Here is a 24,634-nt window from a genome sequence, read left to right on the forward strand (position 1 = left end):
ATACTCTAATGCACCATAATGTAAAACAGTTGGAGTTATAACAAGAAATCTTTTAGAACTTTCCTAATTCATCTTGAGCCTTACTCCCCACCTATATGTTCCATCTATTCCTTCTTCACTAACCCTGATACTTAAGTTTCCTATACTCCTAAAAAGAATGATATAAAACGTCTGAAATTGTTAGTCAAAATTTCAATACGATAAATGTTGTTATTAAACATCGTAACGTTCTTTTTCCTAGTTTTCATTTTACTTGAGTTACTGAATTTGTTATAGCCTAAAGAAAAGCAGTAGCGTAATTTCGTCAAAGTCCTGGAGGGGGGGAATTGGAGGTAATCTTCCCAAATAAAGTGAGAAAAGAAGATAGATAGTCATAGAGCGAAGATAGTCATAGAACCTATAGTTTTCCAAGCGTTTGTTTAAATGGCACGGGTAAACGGCGAGAGTAAGTCTGCATCTCTTATTCAATACTTGCTTGTTATCTTTTAGCAAGTCACGCAGCCCAACTGTCTTAACTTGTAGTTGGGTTCACTCGGCTAACATTCTAGGCAGACAGGAAGCCGCTTTAGGCTTTGGACGCTTATTCCCCTTGCAATTCCAGTCAACTTGTTGGTCAACTAACTTTAAATTAACTTTTTATAATTGAAATTGTCTAAGTTTAAAAAATTGAATCAATCACCTTGCCTGACACTCATTGCTGAATGGCCCAATTTTGACTTTAGACCTTGTTTACGTGTCACTTCATGCAAATTAACCGTCCTGTGTCAATTCTAAATTCATAGTTCAACCTGCCTATGACCATAGGTAGACGTGCCTTGTTTACTTCTCATTCCAGGCAATCTAATGGTCCTATGTCAATTTTAAATTCCTGGTCAACCTACCTGAGACTCTAGGCATGCTTGACTAAGCAGCAAAACTGGTTGCTGCAAAAATATTTATATATATTTTAATAAGGGATTATAACAATTCAAAAACCTTAAAAAGGAAAAACAAAAAGTTTGAAGATTAGTAGATGTCGTTGTTAGAAATCGGATTTGCTTTAATAATGAAATATCTTTGAACAGATTCAATGTATGAAGGCAGCAAATTGTCTGCGGTTAGAAGACAATTGACACTGAGAATCAATCTACAAAAGCCTGCCGCATGCCTAGTGCCGGGGCCCGGCGGCTGGTAATTACAAAGATATTTGTATATATTTTAACAAGGGATTACAACAATTCAAACACCTTAAAAAGAGTACCAAAAGTTTGAAGAAAAAGAACACGAAGTTTATCTACTCCAATTTGGAAGCAATTTGTGATCTGCAACTCTATTAGTTTCAAAGGTTTCAGTAAAACTTATCAATTACGATGCTTAATTAATGTACTCTTTCTTTTCCAAGCTTATTCCTTTATTTTTTTTCATTTTCCAATCATTTTCGTTTTCTTTCTAAATTGCAAATCAAAATATTTTGATAAGTGTACTCACATAATCTTTTTATGCTTCTTGCCTCATTCGTGCAATGAAAATATTCAAGGATAACGCTTCTGTCTACAATTGTAGTAAATAATAATACTGAAGAAAATAAATTATTTTATTTTTGACAAGTCGAATTTAATTCGATTAGATTAAAGACACGGGAGCTCACAACATATTTTGTAACAGCTTTAGGACAACTCTTGTATCAAGATCTCCCCACGCTTTCATTTCAAGTTTGGACAATTTTAGTTTTTCCTGTTATCAAGCACTTGTTTCATAACTCTAGTGAATTTATAAATAAAACCATTTTATTTAATTTTTTTCTTAACTAAAACGAAGCTTGTAACATTTTAACCGAACAGTGAGCTTAATCAAAATGCTTATAGAAATGTTTTCCTTCTCAGATCTTGCACTCGATGTAAATGTTGACACGTGGGATGGGGGGGGGGGAGAATAAAGAACTTTTGAAGAGGCATTTCATTCGGAAATAAATTCTTGAAATATTGATTGAAGAATTTTATCGTTACATTGATTTCATCTAAGCATCCCAAGAAATATAAGTGTTTAACATCAGTCTCTCGTTAGGTTCGACCTAACAAACTTAGCTAGCCTGGGAAATCTTACTGTTCTTTATGCAAACTTCAAAAAAGGCATCTATGCCAACTCTGAATTCACCATCCTCCACTCAGATAGCCAATTTTGGGGATTAATTCACAGTATCTTTAAAAATTCATAGAAATAATATGTAACTGTTTAATCAAGGTACTAAAAAAAATATAGACTTTAGTTACCTTGTGGTGTAGGCAACACGATCTTTTCCTGAGTTTCAGTACGCTTCAGTTTATCTTTGGGAAAATTTGTAACTCCATCAAGGAACTGTTGACGTTGCTTCTCGCTTGTAATATCTAAAAATAAATGTACATATCAGATAAAATGTAGATCAGAAGCATTGGCAGGAGAAGGCTGCAAAGAATCTGGCTCGGTTATGCAACTTGAGAGGGGTTGACCTTCTGTTCACAGAATATAACATCTACGTTCGCAGTTTTTATGACCCAAGGGCTAAGTTTACTTCAAATAAACCTCCCAAAATTTTCACACTCTGAATAGTTTATCATGCAGAGAATAATGCTATTTTAAGAAAAAGACTTTCATCTTTCCTGAAGGGTTTTCAGACCCCATACGGTGACAGTTGACTATAGTTACCTCGACTGCAGTTAATTCATTCATAGTTCTGACTCTACTTCTCACAATTAAAACATTAAAGTTTAATTCTTTCTCACTAAGTCAATGTCCATGTCTTTTGAGAAAATTTTCAGAAGAATCTAAATGGAGTTTTTTTTTTTTTTAAATATTCCTAAGACCACCTTTGTCAAAAATCCACAAGCTAATTCTTAATTTCCATTAGTGGCTACACCAGTGTTTCCACTTTCTCATTTTTCAAATCCCTAATAAAGAGCTGAAAAATCCCTAGAAATCCCCATCTTCAGTTCCAAAATCCCTAAAAGTCTCCCATTTTCTAATTACTCCCTGAGCCGCTTCTCCCTATCTCATTTTACCCGTACTATTCAAAGGTAACACATTTTGGCTTCTTAGATTGAAGTCTAGCTATCACTACCATATTAAAATGTCTTGTCATGCTGTTCGAAGTGCTTTTTAATCATCAGCTAAATACAAATAGCTTCAAATATACTTCAAATAATATTAAGCAAATAGAAAAGAAAATGTAATACTGTAATGTAGATTACAGTACAAGATGTTTAATACTGTTCAATCGTAACTGGTAAAACGTAATCAGACCTTATCTTCCCCTGATGAGTTTTCAACATTTTTTGTATGGTGGCTGAAGCTTTCACCGTTATCATGTGGTGAAGTAACTGATCATCTTAACATTCCACACTTTCTTCAGCCCTTTTCATTCCGTATTTTGTTTTTAGAATCCCCCGCAAAGTTAATGTTTTCAATTTATTCTGACGGTCAGTTTTTACTACTTTTGCAGCACTGAAAAACCTCTCGACATTGACATTTAAAAATGGAACAGTGGAGATAAATAATACTGGCGGTTTCAGGTTAGGATACAAATTCTGTTCCGGCAGCATTTTTTTTCACCAATACCAAACACCAGCAGGTCACGGCATCCATTGTTTTGACGTTTTCAATATCGATGAGGCTCTGCCTCCTCCACTCCTGCTCGGTTTTGGTTCCGTCCCATGGGATTTGTCCATACTTCCTAACAGAAGGTAGCAGAGAGGCAGGCTGAAGTGATTGGGCTGACACTAGGTCAACCATTTCAGCATATTTGTAAATGTCGTCTTCAAAATGTAATTTTTTCTGTATCTGGCCTACTCCTTTGATATGGAACGCATGTGTAGCTTTGAGAACTACTTCGATTGAATCAGGGGGGACGGCCGTATGTGACCTTGACGTACAGAGGGAATCTTGTCCTTTCGGACCGAAGTAAACGCTTTCAAGGGGAAGTTAAAACTTTCGATTATTCACATCGATTTCTAAAGCACTAGTTGAACCACATAGTCCTTATGCAGGAAGTTCAATGCTGAGACCAATGTTTTAAGCTTTGTTTATATCCCAAAACTAGAAATATTTTCTTTTCAAGAGCTCAAATTGTGCTTAAATTTGAATTTGTGATAAAAGTGATTGTTATATTTGTAAAGAACATAAAAAAAAGACATCGAGTGGTATGTTCACTTTATTTGTAAGTCAAAAAAATGAACAACAAAAAATTTACCAATTATAGTATGAAGGTTCATGATTTTCCCCTGGGTACGTAGGCTTGCCAAAAACACACAATCCATTTATTCCTACATGTGCTATTGTTTGTAACGGCTGTCAAATGCTGTCAGTTTGTTTGTCTGTTAAAAACTAGGGTAATGAAACGGTAAGAGAGGTGTTCGAATAGTTATAGCCTACCTCTATTATTCACGTCAGTACTTATAAAGCTGGCTACAAGTTCGAGTTCAAGTTTTTTTGATTTTGCACAAAAATCGTAAACATCATACAAGTACTGTGTCAAAAACGTACCCGATAAAACTATCAAAATATATCATAACTTTATTTATCTGACCTGTAAAAAAGTGACATGCTATCTACCAAATAATCTTATGAAAAAACAACCCAAAAATGACAAACCATATGACTCCATTTATCGAGAACAGTCCAAGCTGAAATTATTGTTTGAAGCCCATATCAGCATGGAACTGTTTCAAACAGTTCTTTGTTGCTAGTTTGTTACTTAGGACTCCTGCACATCTCAAAATCTGTGTGGTGTTGAAATTTTTTAAGCAACTGAAGAAGTTCTTCTCTGTGATTCCAAGTTCAATTTGCAAGGAAACAGATCCTAAATCGAATTATCCTGCTTCTCTGATCAAGAAGATGATGATGATGAAAAAATTAAAGGAAAACCCCCAAAATTTTCCCTAAAAGTCCATGGGAGAGGAAATATCCCTAGAAAATCCCCAAATCCCTAAAAAAAACTCTCGCTTCTAAAAGACTTAAAAAATCCCCATTTTAGGGGGGAAATCCCCATAGTGGAAACACTGGGCTACACATTGATTCTATTCAGTAACATGAGCGGCAAAAAATCAATTAGAACCCGGGAGCCAAAACGATCAGGGTAGATCTGATAAGGAGGGTAAAATGCTTGGAGTTGGCTTAAGTTCAATTATAATCAACTTCCGTTCAGCATTCAGACACATTCGTTATGGATAACAATGGATGAATTTAGTGTTATCCATTATAAATTGAGGCAAACTATAGCAACCGACAAATAGCAATGTTACAGGATGTCCATGGTTAGCGATAACAAAATGAAGTAACGCAAAAATAAATGAATTTTGAGACAATCTTTAGATCAACCTTTTTTCGTATTATTTTTCATTTATTTAATTACGGTCTCGTAGAAGTACAAACTGATCTTGGCATTTGCAATATAGCTTCTTCGACGCTTTTTCAGCACTTTTCCTACAGGGTAAACAAAAGAGTAGCAGAAATAGCATGCTGAGTTTGCAAGTTTGAATGTTTTTCTTTATTTAAATCCTAATTGAAACACTTTCTATATCGCTATGTCTTATGATATGCACTCATGATTTTGATAAAATTTAAGCTATGGCATAATCAGAAGATTTAGCTGCAAGAGAGGGAAAGGGGATATTGCTTTGAATATTATTATTTAAAAAAAGCTGAAGATCTAAAAAATTGGCTTACAACTCTAAAACCATGTAATAAACTATTTAATTAACATAGTAATCAAAACTATTCTGTGTAAATTATCTCTCGTATAGGCTTCTAATAATTTATCAAAAGAACAATAGCTGGCGTAAAGTCCACTTGTATTAAAATAAAATACTGTAGCTGAAAGCTTGAAAAAGCAAAGTCTGCCCAACTCTTAAAAAGTTAATTAAGTAAAAAAAACTAGTTTTTTAACTGAAAGTAAGGAGCAACACTAAAACTTAAAGCGAACAGAAATTACTCCGGATATGAAATGGGTTGTCCCCTTCGCAATCCCTCGCTCTTTACGCTCTAGTTTTTAATTGTTTTAAAAAGTAGAATTGTGGCAAAGAGTCAAACTTTAGCGTAAAGAGCGAGGGATTGCGGAGGGGACAACCCATTTCATATACGGAGTAATTTCTGTTCGTTTTAAGTTTTAATGTCGCTCCTTACTTTCAGTTAAAAAAACTAGTTTTTTATTTGATTTCTGAACGTTTTTGAATTAATGCGTGTTTGATTTCGGCTCTCCGTACATAAATTATTAAAATGAAATTTGCATGTTAATTCTTTTTTTGGCTAAATGACTTTCTCTTAGTTTTGATCAGAAGATTTTGAGAAATAAGGGATAAGGAAGGAGGCCTAGTTGCCCTCCAATTTTTCGGTTACTTAAAAAGGCAACTAGAACTTTTAGTTTTTAGCGAACGTTTTTATTAGTAAAAAATATACGTAACTTAAGAATTAACTTACGCAACAAACTTTTATATTCTTATGTTTTTAATCGTATACATGAGGGGGTTTGTCCCCTTGTTATTACCTCGCTCTTCACACTAAATCTTAAGTTTTGTCCAAATTTTTCAAGAATGACCCCTGAATCAGAAAGGCCATAGAATAAATAGTTGAAATTACTAAAAATACTTTAGAATAAAGAGTGAAATATTTCTCTCCTCCTAAATGCCTCGATCTTTATGCTAAAGTATTTTTAGAACTCCTCATATGCGTAATAGTCTCTGTTCATTTTAAGTTTTAACGCTACTCCTTACTTTCAATTGAAAAAGCTTTTTCATGATTATATTTTCATTGTTTTTGTTTTAAATAGTGATGCTAGAGAATCTTGTCCCCTTTTCATTGAATTTCTCTTCCCCCATGAAATATTCCTCCAAGGAAAGATCCTCCCACATAGCCCCCTCCCCCAACCCCGCACCCAAACCAAAAAAATCCCCCTGAAAACGTCGGTACTTTTCCCAATAACCATTACTGTATGTAAACATTGATCAAAGTTTGTAACTTACAGCCCCTCCCCCCGGGTCTGTGGTGGAGTAAGTCATCCCCAAAGACATAGTTATTGTGGTTTTCGAATATGCGGAACAAAATGACTATCTCAAAATTGACTTTGGGAAAAAATGAGTGTGGGAGGGGGACTAGGTGCCCTCTAATTCTTTTGGTCACTTAAAAAGGGCACTAGAACTTTTCATTTCCGTTAGAATGAGCCCTCTTGCAACACTCTAGGACCACTTGGTCGATACGATGACCCCTGGGGAAAAAAAAAACAAACAAATAAACACGCACCCGTGATCTGTCTTCTGGCAAAAAATACAAAATCCCACATTTTTGTAGATTGGACCTTGCAATTTTTGGCTATAAGGTTCTCTGATACGCTAAATGCGATGGTGTGATTTTTGTTAAGATCCAATGACTTTCAATGGGTATTTCTCCGTATTTTCCAAAATAAGGCACATTTCTCAGGGTCGTAGCTTTTGATGACAAAGACTGAATTTGATGAAACTTGTACATTTAAAATTAGCATAAAAATCCAATTCTTTTAATGTATCTTTTAGCATCGAAATTCCGTTTTTTAGAGTTTCGTTTACTATTAAGCTGGGTTCGTTCCTTACTACAGTTCGTTACCACGAACTGTTTGATTGCTTGACCGAAGAACGAGCGAGCTTGTGCCATTATTTTTTATTCGTCCTCACAAACTTCAACCATAATTACTCCTAGCTTCTTTGTTGCACTTAACACATATTGATTTTGGATGAGAAAACACTTAAAAGAAGAAAAGATTTTACTAACCTTCAGCCGTGGGAAGTACTAGCTTCTCTTGCGTTTCAACATCCTTCAGCTTTGATTGGCTGAAGTTTTCAAGCTGAGTTTTCAAATTGTTATCAACCTTTGGAAGATCCTTCACTGATGGGACAGCCATTAGATCTACAAAAATAGTAGCCTATAGAAATATAGAAAAATAGTAGCCTATAGAAAAATAGTAGCCTATAGAAATTCAATCACTAATACGTAGTTCTGGTGCTCAATTTTTGGTACTTTTGTAAGAATTAAATATGAATTCACTGCCTCCTTGACTTTGAAAAATGACCCATTTTTGGGAATTAAAAAAAAGGGAAACGTATATATCCGAAATGATATGTTCAAATCGTAGAGCACCAGAAAAAAAACATGCCATAACTTTTATAGGGAGCATAAGCTTTACAAAAAAACACAGGCATTGAGATAAGTTTGCTCCAATCACAGCCTGTCTCCCCTTTATCCTTGTAACGTATCCCTTCATAACTACCGTTCACCAACAACGACCTATGAGTAAAAGCGCTAGAAAAACTGACTTTGACTTTGAAAAATGACCCATTTTTGGGAATTAAAAAAAAAAAGGAAACGTATATATCCGAAATGATATGTTAAAATCGTAGAACACCAGAAAAAAAAAAACATCACTGTCAAAGCCAACACCGAAGAGTACATCAGATATAACTTAAAACTGTTTTCATGTATGCCCAACCCTTGATATAATAGAAATCATAACTTTTTCAAGGGTTTTTCAATAGTCCATTGTGGAAGAACCAGAAATCTGATCAATCTTTAAAGGGAGGATTCTCCCCACCCTCTGCGCAATTACAAGTTAGGATAAGTAATTCTACCTAATCTTCTATGTATTTGGTATTAGGAATACCAGCATTGTTATTGATTTAGCATACATAAATATATAGTACATACACACACACAAAAATTGGTAGTTTTTGAGCCGTAAGCATACATATATTTTCTGTCAAACAGTTCGTGGTAACGAACTGTAGTAAGGAGCGACCCGGCTCAATAGTAACCAAAACTCTAAAAAATGGAATTTTGATACCAATGCATACATCAAAAGAATTGCATTTTAATGCTGATTTTAAATATATAAGTTTCATCAAGTTTAGTCTTACTGATCAAAAGTTACGAGCCTGAGAAAATTTGCGTTATTTTAGAAAATAGGGGGAAACGCCCCCTAGAAATCATAGAATCTTAACAAAAATCACACCATCAGATTCAGCGTATCAGAGAACCCTACTGTAGAAGTTTCAAGCTCCTATCTACAAAAATGTTGAATTTTGTATTTTTTGCCAGAAGGCAGATCACGGATGCGTGTTTATTTGTTTTTTTGTTTTGTTTTTTTTTTCCCAGGGGTGATCGTATCGACCTGGTTGTCCTAGAATGTTGCAAGAGGGCTCATTCTAACGGAAATGAAAAGTTCTAGTGCCCTTTTTAAGTGACCAAAAAAATTGGAGGGCACCTAGGCCCCCTCCCACGCTAATTATTTTACCAAAGTCAACGGATCAAAATTCTGAGATAGCCATTTTATTCAGCGTAGTCAAAAAACCTTATAACTATGTCTTTGGGGACGACTTACTCCCCCACAGTCCCCATGGGAGGGGCAACAAGTTACAAACTTTGACCAATGCTCACATATAGTAATGGTTATTGGGAAGTGTACAGGCGTTTTTAGGAGGATTTTTTTGGTTGGGGGAGGGGTCGAGAAGGGGGGATATGCTGGGGGAGCTTTCCATCGATAATTTATCATGGGGGAAGAAAATCTCCATGAAGGGAGCGCAGGATTTACTAGCATTATTTAATAAAAAACAATGAAAAATAAATACGAAAAAGTTCTTTCCGCTGGAAGTAAGGAACAGCATTAAAACTTCAACGAACAGAAATTTTTACCCATTTGAGGGGCTCACCTCCTCCTAATAACTCGCTCTTTACGCAAAAGTATTTTTAGTAATTTCAACTATTTATTCTACGGTTTATTTATTCTGGAGTCATTCTTAATGAATTGGGACAAAATTTAGGCTTTAGTGTAAAGAGCGAGGATCTGACAAGGGGGCGAAACCCCTCATATATGTAATAAAAATATGAGAATACAAAAGTTCTTTACGTAAGCTAATTTATAAGTTACGTAAATCTTTTACTAATAAAAATATTCGTAAAGAATTAAAAGTTCTGGTTGCCTTTTTAATTAACCAAAAAATCGGAGGGCAAATAGGCTTCCTCCCCCGCTCTTTTTTTCTCAAAATCATTCGATCAATCAAAAAATGCAAATTTCGTTTTAATTATTCCTCTGCGAAGAGCCAAAATCAAAACATGCATTGATTCAAAAACGTTCAGAAATTAAATAAAAAAAACAAGTTTTTTTAACTGAAAGTAAGGAGCGACATTAAAACTTAAAACGAACAGAAATTACTTCGTATATGAAAGAGGCTGCTTCCTCATCAACGCCCCGCTCTTTACGCTAAAGTTTTTTACTGTTTTAAAAAGAAGAATTGAGAGACAGAGTCAAACTTTAGCGTAAAGAGCGGGGCGTTGATGAGGAAGCAGCCTCTTTCATATACGAAGTAATTTCTGTTCGTTTTAAGTTTTAATGTCGCTCCTTACTTTCAGTTAAAAAACTTGTCTTTTTTTATTTAATCCCAAAAAGATTCAGTCTTATTTACTTACGCTTTGGTTTCACCCAGCTGATGGACAAAGCAACACTGGAGCCTTACTGTGCTGACTTCTTGAGTGCTATAAACGAAAGACTATCCAAGCACGACCTGCAAAGCCCAAGATTCTCTTGGCATCGTCGAATTTTATTTTTCTGTCGTCTGCTTATCATGATACTGGGGGTCGGGGAAGCCATGTATCAAAGAACCAGTCCTGGCACATTTACAAAGGTTCTTTTACCACCCAGTAATTATAGAAGCATGATCAAGGGATTGAAACACCAGATGAATTTTCCTTGTTTAAAAAGAAAAAGTTTGAGAGACACATTTTCTCTCTCGATGCGATGATACTGGATATCAATCAGAAACAAGAACAAACAAGAGCAGAAACAAGACTGAAAACCAAAGGTCAAACACTCTTCAAAAATACTTTGTTGTGCTTCTTCCCATCAGTGGGTAGGCTTAGTTATAGACTAACTCGTAGACTTCAGTGACCTTGTGCTGCAAGTAATACGATCTTCTCCTGAGTTTCAGCACACTTCAGTTTATTCTTGGGAAATATTGAAAACCATCAAGGAATTGTTGATGTAGCTTCATTTTCAGTTTATACCAACTGAATATGGTTATGGTTGTCAAAGCATTCAGGAGAAGCATAAGAAAAAACCATAGCATGAATGTTTTCAAATAAGCGTGTGAACTAAACCTTCAGATGCGACTTCCAGTTAATAAATAAAGCTAAATCTAGTTCAATTTATTTTTTTATTTTTTTAAGTTTTAGAAATATAGAGTAATGGATAACTTTTGTTTCAGATTATAGACAAGAATCTGTAGACTTCAGTTACCTTGTGCCGTAGGCCACACGGTCTTTTCCTGAGTTTCAGTACGCTTCAGTCTGTCCTTGGGAAAATTTTTAACTCCGTCAAGGAATTGTTGACGTTGCTTTTCGTTGGCAATATCTATAAATAAATGTGCACATGAGGTAAAACTTGGAGCAGAAGCATTGGCAGAAGGAAGGTGCAAGGGTGTATTGGGGGTGTATTGAGGTTGTAAGCCCAAACAAGCTTTGCTTCGGGCAATTTGTTTGCTTTGTTTTGTTTATTTACACGAATAAATCCATCTTTCTCTAAAACAAGGAGTATATTGCAGGAGGAGGGTGCAAGTAGTGTAGCTGGAGGAGGGGTAGACTAATCAGTCACGGAACATAATATCTATGTCTGCAGTTTGTATGACATAATGGCTAAATCTATTTCTATTTATTTTTTATAAAGGGCTAAATTAAAAATAATTTTTTTTAAATAGCCTGAAACCACCTTTGTCGAAAATTCGAAAACCCACAAGCAAAATTCCTATTTTCCATATTCTGGAAATTGTTATATTCTATTCTGTAAGAGGAGCAACAAAAGGTCGATTAGAGTTTGAGGGTCAAAATTTTAAGCAGCTTTAACCGCGGAGGGTAAAATAATTGAAGTTCAACCATAATTATTCTACATTAAAGGTCCAAACGCACTCGTTATGATGACAAAGAACAAACTTAGTGCCCCTTATTGTAAATAAGGGGTGTGACCACAGTGGGTGTCACCAAAAATGGAATATATTAAAAATAATGAATCTTGAGATGATTTTCAGATTGATCATTTTTTTAGTAACGATCTAGGGAGAATACCTAACTGATCTTGGCTTTTGTAATATAACTTTTTTAACTCTTGTAACCTCGTAGCAGAAGGTAAACCAAAGTGCAGCAAAAATAGACTGCACATTCTATGAAGAAATTCATGTTGCAAGTTCAATTGCAAATACTTTTATGGCACTTGGTCTTACGATATGCATTGATGATTTAAAAAAGTAAATAAATAAGGTACGGCACTATCTGAGGGTTTAGTCCTAGGAGGGGGACAGGGAAAATTGTATGGAGTATTACTATTTAAAATGGCTATCTAATAAGATATAAAATTACAAAATAATGATAAAATTATCTAAAATAATATAATGTAATAAATATATATAACACATATTTTTGTGTTAACTCTAATTTTATAATTCAATAACTTAATAATTTAATAATTATAATAATTTATAATAATAATTGCTATAGGGGTATTGTGCGGAGTATACTATTTAGAATTGCTACAGATTAAAAAACAAGTCTACAACCGAATGTCCATTTAATAAACTATTTAATTTAGGAAGAAATCAATGCAAATGAGATCTTAAATAGGTTTTTATTAATTTTCCGAAAGAGCGAGAGCTGGTGCGAAAGTTGGCGTAAAGTCCGCTTTTATTGCATTAGTGTTGTTGAAAGCTTGAAAAACCTAAGTCTGTCCAGCCCGTAACAAGTTATTATTTTATTTGACCGAAGACATAGCGAGCTCTTGCCATTATTTTTTATTTGTAGTCACATGTTTCAACCATAATTGCTCCTAGCTTCTTTATTGCACTTAATGCAGAGTATTTTTTTAGGGGAAAACACTTAAAAGAAGAAAAGATACGACTAACCTTCAGCAGTGGGAAGCACTAGCTTTTCTTGAGTTTCAACATCCTTCAGCTTGGATTGGCTGAAGTTTTCCAACTGGGTTTTCAAAATGTCATCAGCCTTTGGTAGATTCTTTACTGATGGGGAGGTCATTAGATCTACGAAAATACTAGAGCTATATTAATTAACTTGCTAGTACATATAGTATATCGTACCCAAAAGCAAAGGTAGTATTCCGTAGATTTTATTCAAGACTAAATAAAAAAAAAACAAGTTTTTTTTAACTGAAAGTAAGGAGCGACATTAAAATTTAAAACGAACAGAAATTACTTCGTAAATGAAAGGGGCTGCTTCCTCATAAACGCCCCGCTCTTTACGCTAAGGTTTGACTCTCTCTCTCAACTATACTTTTTAAAACAGTTAAAAACCATACTTCCAGTTGAAAAAGCTTTTTCATATTTATTTTTTCATTGTTTTTTTTTTTATAATGCTAGAAAATCCTGCGCTCCCTTCATAGAAATTTTCTTCCCCCATGACAAATTCCTCAATGGAAAGTTCCCCCAACATATACACCTCTTCTCAACCCCCTCCAACCAAAAATCCCCCTGAAAACGTCTGTACACTTCCCAATAACCATTACTATATGTAAGCACTGGTCAAAGTTTGTAACTTGTAGCCCCTCCCACGGGGACTGTGGGAGAGTAAGTGGTCCCCAAAGACACAATTATAAGGTTTTTTGACTACATTGAATAAAATGGCTATCTCAGAATTTTGATCCGTTGACTTTGGGAAAATAATTAGCGTGGGAGGGGGCCTAGGTGCCCTCCAATTTTTTGGGTACTTAAAAGGGGCACTATAACTTTTCATTTCCGTTAGAATGAGCCCTCTCACGACATTCTTGGATCACTGGGTCGATACGATCACCCCTGGGAAAAAAAACAAAAAAAAACCAACGAACAAATAAACACGCATCCGTTATCTGCCTTCTGGCAAAAAATACAAAACTCCACGTTTTTGCAGATAGGAACTTGAAACTTCTACAGTAGGGTTCTCTGATACACTGAATCTGATGGTGTGATTTTCGTTAAGATGCTGTGACTTCTAGGGGTGTTTCCCTCAATTTTCTAAAATAAGGCAAATTTTCTCAGGCTCTTAACTTTTGATGTGTAAGACTAAACTTGATGATACTTATATAATTAAAATCAGCATTAAAATTCGATTCTTTTGATGTAGCTATTGGTATCAAAATTCCATTGTTTAGATTTTTGGTTACTATTGAGCCAGGTCGCTGCTTACTACAGTTCGTTACCATGAACTGTTTGAAAACAGTTTGTTTGTTTGAGGACAGGGAAACAAATGTAGCAAAGGGTATTTACCCGCCATGGATTTTAATAAGTAGGCTACTTTTTGGTACTTCTAAAAAAAAAAAAAAGTCCTGCCACCTCGATTGTGAGAAATATCTTTTTTTTCTATATCTTGAAAAACGACCAAAAAAATTCCGTGAATTTGTTTTAAAACTATAAAACAAAAGTAACATACGAAAAACTTGCACAGGGAACATAAATTTAAAAAAGAACATAAGCATTGGGATAATTCTGTCCCAATCACAGCCAGTTTCCCTTTAAACTTTTAAGGCACCCCTTTACTGAGCTGTAAAGCTCAGTAAAAATGACCAAAGAGCAAAATCACCAGAAGAGCTTTGCTGCTTTCTAACTCCATTTTCGAAAGACAGTTTACGAAACACCCTTTCGTTTCGGAACACCGATATTCAACACCAATAATGATTCTGAGAATATCGTCAAAGCCAATACCGAACGCAAAGTTAATTGTTTTTTGTTTTTTTTTTATGGAGTTTTATGGAATAAAAATAACATAAACTTTTTGAGTCGCCACATTTTGTACAAAACAACTTTCTGTTCTCTATGGTTATATTGCGTAACACAGAAATATTAAAATTTATTTTGGAAACTGCCACATTTCCAGAAAAAAATATTACTCGGCGCTCAGGGAAGTGACTCATTTGAACTTTTACTAGTAATTAAACAAAAACTTGTCACCATTAATGTGTGCACTTTTTTTGTGTTAAGGTATAGTAAAGAAGAATGTAAATTAGAGTATTGATTCTTGAAAATATAAAGCTGTTGAATGAACTTGGAAACGAAAGGCTCTACAAAAAAAAACAAAGGAAGAAAAAATTCCAAAGAAACTGATTAAAAAGGATGGACCTGGTATGCCAATAACAATTAACTAATTTTCAGCTCTATTTTCCTCAGCAGTGTTCTTAAATAACCATGTTTTACTATTTTCAATCACTATAATGCATCTATGGCCATCACTACCCCGTTACATCATTACAATAATTACCAGGTCGTGGTAGCACCCACCATGGGAACTACTCGTGTATCTTAATAGTTGCTATGGTAACTAGCAACTAGTGATTAAACGTAGTCCAAAATGAGCTTATGCATCTCAAATAAAAACATTGCTTGGTTAATAATAATGAAAAAGTTACTTTTTGAAATCTGATGCTAAGTTTTCTTAAGCTCTGATAGTGAACTGAGTCAACCAGTGAGTAACTAAGAAATCATTTTTCTTATCTCTGTAATGGTTTTATTTATCACGGAAAACACACAGATGACATGTCATACCATTGCTGGTCTTTTATCTTTTCGCCAGCCTCATTAGATGTATTAAATAAAAAAACAAGTTTTTTAACTGAAAGTAAGGAGCGACATTAACACTTAAAACAAACAGAAATTACTCCGTATATGAAAGGGGCTTTTCCCTATTCAACACCCCGCTCTTTACGCTAAAGTTTGACTCTTTCAACTCTACTTTTTACAACAGTAAAAACTTTAAAATCTGTAAAAAACGGTAAAAATCTGATGGTGTCATTTTCGTTAAGATTCCATGAATTTTAAGGGGTGTTTCCCCCTATTTTCTAAAATAACACAAAATTTTTCAGGCTCATAACTTCTGATGGGTGAGACTAAACTTGATGAAACTTATATATTAAAAATCAGCATTAAAATGCAATTCTTTTGATGTAACTATTAGTATCAAAATTCCGTTTTATAGAGTTTTGGTTACTATTGCGCCAGGTTGCTCCTTACTACAGCTCGTTACCACGAACTGTTTGATAATCTCAGGAAGTTGGGAGATCGATCAGTTGATCAAAATCTATATCTTTCAGTGCCTTTTGGGTCCTCAACCGTTCAGAAGGCAACCAAACTCCTTTTTGAAGTCTTTGGTACTTCAGGCATCAATATCTTTACTGAAAGCAAAATAGTCAAAGGAGTTAAATAGGACATGTCTTCGGGGTGAACATTGTTTGCACTGTCCTATTGACGAGAGCAACAAAACGTAAAAAAAAAAAAAAACAGTTTACATAAATAGCTTACATAGATACAGGCATAGGACTTAGTGAAAAGGATGATATGTTTTAACTTTTGAAGTGAATATACTAGATAGACTTTGGTATAAATATTTGCAAAATTCTGTAAGTTCTGAACCCCCCTCTAATTTTACAAGCATATACATTTTACATTTCTATTGATTCCGATTGCTCAAGGCTCAGTTTGAAAAGGATGTTAAACAATCATTTAACTCTTCTAAACCAAAAAGCGCAGTAAGTAAGTATTTCGTATATGGTTTTGGAATACTCATCTAAATAGAAGAATTGTGGTATTTGTTTAACCATAAAATGTTTGGCCTACACACTTGGGAAACCTAAGGAATGGCCTTGGCCCCATAGCTCCATAGCCCCAACAACCCCTCTCCCATGAAACTAATCAATACAGAGGTTTTGAACCTTTTTCCACTCGTAATATCTCAGGGATTATTCAGGGGTAGGATTGAAGCTTCTAAAGTAAGATTTTGGGCTCAACTCCTCTAAATCCCTCAACTTAATTAATATACAGTTGTTGTATTTCTTTTGCCTTGTGATTATCCAGTGATAATTTATTGGAGTTATCTTAAGTGATAAAACGAGTGTCCGAAATCGAAATGCGCCTAGTTAGTATTTTAGAGAGACAAGCTAGATTCAATATTTGATGTTTATTAAGTCGGAATTTCTTTCGCTTTCATTTTAATTGTATTCTTTTTTCTTCTCGAATTTCTATGTATTTGCTAATTTGTTTAAATTGCCCCTCCTCTTTTTCTCTTTTGAGAAAGACTTCAGGATGTGGAACTGGAAAACTTATATTCTATTTATTACAAAAATCTGCTTTCTTTTTTTGATGTTTACTGTCTTACGAAAACTTTTACCTGACTCTATTTTAATTAAAATGGAAAGGCAAATGGAAATGGAAATACAAAAACATTTAACACACACCAATGTTAAGCTTGCTCATTTTAAGGGACACAAAGTAAATGTTCTCAGTGAACCACCTGAAAGCAACCACTTACCCCCCCCCAAGAAAAGCTGTTAGTTTATAGATAACTGTTGATAAAAATACCCATGGAACAGGGCTAACAATTGATATTCTCTCAATGACAGGAGAATGAACTTATTTATTTATATTTGCTAAATAAATAATGACAAAGATTGGAGGCCCAAGGCCTATTTTAAGCTAATATCTAAGAAAAAGTATGTCTTTTAAAAAACGTAAATTATAGTCGGCACCCTATCGAATATTCTAATATAAATTCCGTGAAATTCTGTATAATTTCAGAGAAATTTAATGAAACCAAAGTGGGATATAACCTTCTTTTCGACGCAATAATTCTTTCCTTAATATATTTATTTTCCTTTCTTTCTTTAATATATTTAACTAGTATCTGCTTTTTCTTCACAATTGTTGATGATTTTAACTGAATTTTAGAATTTACGGAAAGGTGAGTTTTTAATTGTATGTAAATAATCTGTTTGCAAAAAAAATGATGTGACTCAAAACACATTTTTTTATCAGTTGAATATTTTTCACAAAGAATAAATCAGATTTTAAAAGGCAGAGTTATTTCTCTCTCCATAAATTATATTTCTTTATCAGTCTGGATCTGTAGCTCAGCATTAGTTACCCCGGTTCTAAAAAGAAATGGCCATTCTTCTTTCTAGAAATAAGGAATATCATTGGTGGCTTGTGAATATGCGTCACTGAAATTAACCAATGAAATACGTGCGAACTTTTTAATGCGGAAGGATAGGTCAACAACGTCTCCTTTTCTCTTTGATGGAACCTTTTGCAGGAAATGGCAATTGTCGACTTATTACACGTATATTTCGGAATGAAGTTGGTGCAGATAATAAATGACGAAGATAATAGATGACTTGTTCATTTGAGTTGCAAAACTAGATAAGAACTAAAACGGATAAAGAAATGTTTTGATGGCAAAAAGTTGTTGTTGAAGGATAATAAATATTCTCTGAGCTTTAGATAAGAATTTAGACTAAAAAAAAAAAGAAAAGAAAGATGATGTCATCTGCAATTCTTATAAATATAGTGACCTGCAACTAATCGCAGTTTTTGTGAAATTAAAAAAAAATCGGGGACAAAATCTAGAGTTGGTGCAAAGACCAAAGAAGCCTGTTTAGGACCCTTCGACTATATATCATTTTCTTCTATATAATTCTTGTCTCATAAAGGCTAGGTTAATGAAAATACAAATCCAATTATAGGCAGCGGAATAGCGCTGACTAAGTAAAGAGTGATGTGGGCAAAATGAATAAATTATTTATTTTATATTTTTTACAAAGGTATTTAGCATAGGAGTTGGGGAAGATACTTCAGAAATAACTCATTTGATTGAAATTAAATTTCTAGTGGCCCTTTTAAGAGTCAAAGGTGATTGGAGAGCAACCAGCCCACCTCCCACAACCATCAATTATCCAAACACATCTAATCAAATTTTGAGATAGCCATTCTGTTCAACATAGTCGGAAGGTAGGATACATTGTCTTTGGAGATGCCACCCCCCCCATCCTCACGTGGGGCAAGGGCTATAAGCATGTAATATCGGCTACTGGGGATAGGTGGGAATGATTGACCTTTAGTGTCCAAAAAGACACAGGAAATTTAGGTGAACCTTTCATAAATGTTGAGGGAACTATTCAACTATATCAAAACATGTTATTTGCACGCTTGTTATCAAAAGGATGGAACTCATGGATGACTTAATTTGGAACTTCCGGGAAATGATGAGAGGGATAATAATTTGACCAAAAAGGCAACATTTACAAGCTGTGACAACTGCTACTACTATTACAAATACTACTATAACTACTACTACTACAACTACTACTACTACCACTAAACTACTGCTGCTGTAGCGAATACTGCCAAGTCTGAGAGTCTTTATTTGGAACTTCCGGGAAATGATGAGAGGGATAATCCATTGACCAAAAAGGCAATATTTACAATCTGCTACTACAAATACTACTATTACTACTACTACTACTACTACTAGAACTACCACAATAAACAACAAAGAGAGATAAAACTCTACAAAAAAAACTTCAAACGAGACGACGGCCAGTGGAGAGGAAAGACTAAAACAACGCGGATATTTCGCCTGTATCCAAACGAGGCGTCCTCAGCACAAGATAGAAAATTAAAAGAAAACTAATCTAAAAACAAATAAAAACCACCACCAAATATAATAAATACAATTGTCGCTACTTATCCACGTAGGGAAAAGCAGCTATGCGAGTTACTTCAATTAGAATCAAAGAGCAACTGAGGAAAAATTTATGAAAATTGAAACTTAGTTAATTATTCTGTTGCGAAATAATCCTCTTGTAAGCTAACATAGAAGCGAATCTTTTTGGTCTAGTGGGTAATCTTGTCCCCTGGTGATTGTGTAAAATTTTAATTCCCCCATCGACTATTGGTTCATTTTTTAAAAGAATATCATAAATTGGGTCAATATTTAAATTCCCTGTGTCTCTATTTATTGAAATATTAGCAAATATATGTTTTTTAATTTCTATAGCCTCCCTCGCCCACTGAGAAAAACCTCTATCATTAGAAATAGCTGTAGCCTCATCAAATTGTATAAAATGTTCGGGATAAAAGAATGCATGTTCAGCTAGAGCCGAAACAAAAGTTTCGGGAGGCTTTCTTAGTTGTAGGGTTTTTTCTATTGAGTTGCGCTGCTCAATAAATCTTTCAGTAAATTGTTGGTGAGTTCTACCAATATAAAACTTTCCACAGGAACAAGGAATTTTATATACCCCACTAACTAAATCTCCCCGGGTTAAATCCTTCCCAGAATTAAGAAAACTACCTAATGGTCTCACTGATTGGAAACAAGTATCAATGTTATGTTTACCCAAAATTCTTTTAAGCATCTCCCCCAAAGTAGGTACATAAGGTAAAGAAATGAAACGTTTCGGTAATTTTAATTCTGTGCACTGTTAAACCCCAATAACCCTATTGTTGTGTTTAATGCGTCTATTTTTATTATTTCATCAATGAATTTAATCGGGTAGCTATTACAAAATAAAACATCCCTCAAATATAACAATTCAGAATCTAAAAACTCCCGGGAACAAATTCTGAAAGCTCTATCCACCAGTGCAATCACAACCCCTCGTTTCACTGAAATAGGGTGGCAAGAGTGAAAGTTCAAATACCTATCACTGTGGGTAGGCTTTCTATAAACTGAAAAAAGTAAATGGAACTCACTTTTGGTCAATAAGATATCCAGAAAAGGTAGTTTATCACTTTCTTCAAGCTCCACTGTAAATTTTACGTTTTTGTCAAAACTATTTAAATGTATATGGAAAAGGTCTAAAGACTCTAAACCGTGTTTCCAAATGCAGACCACATCATCCATGAATCTGCCCCAGAAACAAGGAGAGAGCCTAAAACTGTGTATGGCGGAGGTTTCAATAGATTCCATGAAGAGATTTGCCAACAAAGGGGAGAGAGATGCCCCATAGCCAAACCGAACACCTGTTTGTAATATTCACCTCTAAAACCAAAATAAAGAGAATGTTCATTTGCAAGAATAACCAATTTCATAATGACTTCAACCTCCAAACTCGCCATGGTCACATCTTGTATCAAATCAAAGTGCTTTTGCAATTTCATCCTTAATATGTCCTCGCACTTTTTCACGTTACAATTTGAATACATGGACACTACATCAAAACTACAGAGAATTGAATTCTCCTCCAGTGTGAAATTTTTTAACTTATTAGTAAGATCAGTGGAATTTTTTATATATGATTTTTGTGTTCCTAAGAGCGGACGCAATGCCACCGACAACCACTTTCCTAATTTTGCCACTGGTGATGAAAAAGTTGATACAATGGGACGGAGGGGGACTCCCGTCTTATGAATTTCGGGTAGACCATAGATCTTTGGTGCGGAACAACCTCTTGGATAAAATTTATTATAAAATTGTGGGGTAATGTGTAAATTATTTTTCAGGGATTCCAATTCCTTTCTAATCGATTTTACATATTTATCCGTAGGATCGAAATCCAATTTCTTGTAAAAAGTGGTATCCGAAATGATTGTATTCATTTTAAGATCATAATCATCGGTGTCCATAATTGCAATAGTATTGCCTTTATCTGCCCTAGTGATAGTAATGGTCTTATCCTTTTTCAAATCAGAAAGTATTTTAATGTCATTTTTTGTTATATCATTATCAATTTTTTTCATGTTAAAAGTCTTAAGTTTCCTTACGATTTCAGCTCTAAGTTCTTGAGGAGCTTCGACTTTATCAATAGAAGCCATAATTCCTGACTCTACCTTATAAATTATTTTTGAATAAGAAATTGGGGTTGGAAAACAGAATCTAAAACCCTTCGACAAAACTGCCTCTTGTTGACTACTAAGAGTTTTAGACGACAAATTCTTAGTGGCAGGACCCAGGCAAAAACGAGGATAAAAAGTATCCGAATTCTGGAACTTTCAAACAAAAGGCTATTGAACTTGTCGACCAAGCGAACCTTTGACAAATGGAAATCATGGTGGAAAGATCTAACGGCCATTTCCTTAATCCTCAGAAAAATGTCAAATTAAAGATTATTCCTCAAAAAATTTTCGACAAAATTTAAGTCTTTGGACAACTTAAAACGTCTTTGTTTTTGCTCGGAAGTCATGTGATTTAAAGCCATGAGGCTTAATTTGTTTTTTAATTTTGATTCATTTTCAGTACCAAAATGGGTATTGATTCTAAAAGATTTAGGAATCACTGATTCCTTCTTGCAATTTTTTAAGAAAATTTGCTGATTTAGCAAATTTGCATGTTTTTTAACCAAAGAAAAATAATAATTGACGCCCTGCTGCTGTAGCGAGTGTAGCTGCTGCTGTAGCTGCTGAGTACTACTACTACTACTACTACTGCGACTGCTTTTACAAGTGTGGCTAAGGATGTGAAGGTAACATTTTCAGGGAATATTTAAAGGGAAAGTTAAACTGGATCGCGACACGCCGTCTGTATCCAGGTTATCGAAAGGGTGTATTACTACTGTTACTACTACTGCTACTAAAACTAAGGTTACTACTAATTCAACTGCTACTACTATTACTATTGGCACTACCACTACTGCTAATAAAAGGTAAGGGAACCAGGCAAAGACTTCGGGGAATGTTTAAACAGTGTTGAACTAAATCAAAACACACTATCCGCATACATTTTGTCATGAGGACCTGCACGGATTCAAGTGTTTTCAAGCTATGCCTCAAGGTATATAAGGTTTTTATTGAAGGAGTGGTCACATAAACCTCAGAGGGGGCTCGTTTGATTCAAGTTTGAAAGTTTTAGCTCTATTTTCGAGTGTCGAAAGTGATCAGAGGGCAACTAGCCCCCTAAGCCTCTTTTCTACGAATGTCACCCGATCGAAGTCTTAAGATAGCCATTTTGTTCGAAATAGTCCTTGTGTCATATGACAATACTTTTGGGGTTCACACAGCCCCTCAGAGCCCAAGCGCAAGTGTTGTAAGCTATGCCCCGGAGCATATGAGAATTTTTTGGAAGGGGTGGTCGTATAAAATTTTCAGGAGGCTCATTTGATTGAAAATTAGAAGTTCTAATTTTATTTTTAAGCCAAGGTCCTTGGGGCAAGGGCTGTAAATTGTGCAAGCTGTCCATTCTTAGCATATAAAATTTTTATGGAAATGGTGGTCGTAAATAGTTTGGAGGAGGCTTATGCGATAGGAAATCAATATTTCTTGTGCCTTTTTAAGAGTTAAAAGGAGGGTAATCATCCCCCCCCAGATTCAAGTTTTTCTCCCCAATGCACTTGATCAAAGTTGTGAAAGTGCTATTTTGTCCAAAATAGCTAAAAATTTAAATAAGTATAACTTAGGGGTTGAAAAATCCCCCAGAGCCTCCGGGACAAGGGCTATAACTTATGCAAGTTGCTCTTCGTGAACATGTCAGGTTTTTGTGGAAGAGGTCGTCTAATTAATTTTGGATCATTAATTAATTAATTAATTAATCATTCGATTGAAAATTGAAGCTTCTTGAGATTCAAAAGTGATCAAAAGGCAAGCAGCCTCCACCTCCTTTTCTCCCAAGGCATCCCGTCAAAATTTTGAAATAGCTATTCTGTTAAAAATATTTCAAAGGTCAAATCATTATGCTTTCCTGGTAAACTCCTCCCCCAGCCCCTGGGGCAAGGGCTATGACTTATGGAAGTTGCATATTGCTGCTTTGACACTTTTTCTGCCTCGGTACTTTTTTTTACTTAAGAATTTGATAGTTTCTTTACTTTGATATTCTGTTACTTTGAAATTGTTACTTTTATACTAGTTTTGATGCTTCGATGAAACTTTAATGTTGAAAAAAAAAATTGACTGCGAAATAGGGCAATTTTGGATACAATTGAAACTTTGACCATCAAAAACGAACAGAAATTAATTAAAAACAAAATAAAAACATTACGAAAAAGAATTTTTCAAAGGAAAATAAAGGCCATGTCCAACTTAAGATCAACAGAAATAAAAACCCATAGTAATTCAAACTCAAAATGATCAGAAATTACTACTAAAGCATAAATGAAACCCAAAACGAACAGATATTATATAAGTAACCATGATAATCAAACTTACAACAGTTACTAATGAATAAAATAAATCTTGAAACGAGCAACTTAAATTGATTATGAAAATCCATGTTAAAATGAAAAAATGAAAAAAAAAATGCAAATAGACATACAACAGGTACTAATATGGATGAATAAATTAAAATTACTTTTATACTAGTTTTGATGCTTCGATGAAACTTTGATGTTGAAAAAAAAATTGACTGCAAAATAGGACAATTTTGATATAATTGAAACTTTGACCATCAAAAACGAATAGAAATTAATTTAAAAAAAATAATAAAACATTCCGAAAAAGAATTTTTCAAAGGAAAATAAAGGCCATGTCCAACTTAAGATCAACAGAAATAAAAACCCATAGTAATTCAAACTCAAAATGATCAGAAATTACTACTAAAGCATAAATGAAACCCAAAACGAACAGATATTATATAAGTAACCATGATAATCAAACTTACAACAGTTACTAATGAATAAAATAAATCTTGAAACGAGCAACTTAAATTGATTATGAAAATCCATGTTAAAATGAAAAAATGAAAAAAAATGCAAATAGACATACAACAGGTACTAATATGGATGAATAAATTAAAATTACTTTTATACTAGTTTTGATGCTTCGATGAAACTTTGATGTTGAAAAAAAAATTGACTGCAAAATAGGACAATTTTGATATAATTGAAACTTTGACCATCAAAAACGAATAGAAATTAATTTAAAAAAAATAATAAAACATTCCG

At 34.4% G+C, this 24,634-nt stretch overlaps 1 protein-coding gene across 21 annotated transcripts in view; it reads right to left on the reverse strand.

Annotated features, from left to right (window-relative positions):
- Window positions 1-24,634, reverse strand: part of LOC136038542 (repetitive organellar protein-like) — a 223,826-nt gene that overhangs the window by 76,117 nt on the left and 123,075 nt on the right. For 19 of the 21 annotated variants that reach the window (XM_065721691.1, XM_065721690.1, XM_065721689.1 and 16 more), the window contains exons 6-7: window positions 7,750-7,884; window positions 2,250-2,363 (exon numbers count right to left, since the gene is read on the reverse strand). In XM_065721691.1, the coding sequence (XP_065577763.1) occupies window positions 2,250-2,363; window positions 7,750-7,884 (249 nt within the window). Of the gene's footprint in view, window positions 1-2,249; window positions 2,364-7,749; window positions 7,885-11,263; window positions 11,378-12,914; window positions 13,050-20,516; window positions 20,683-24,634 lie in introns of those variants that run through there. The other 2 variants (XM_065721681.1, XM_065721696.1) reach the window with 2 other exon arrangements.

The sequence above is a fragment of the Artemia franciscana genome, chromosome 18 (genome assembly GCF_032884065.1).
Source record: "Artemia franciscana chromosome 18, ASM3288406v1, whole genome shotgun sequence".
Taxonomy (NCBI): domain Eukaryota; kingdom Metazoa; phylum Arthropoda; class Branchiopoda; order Anostraca; family Artemiidae; genus Artemia; species Artemia franciscana.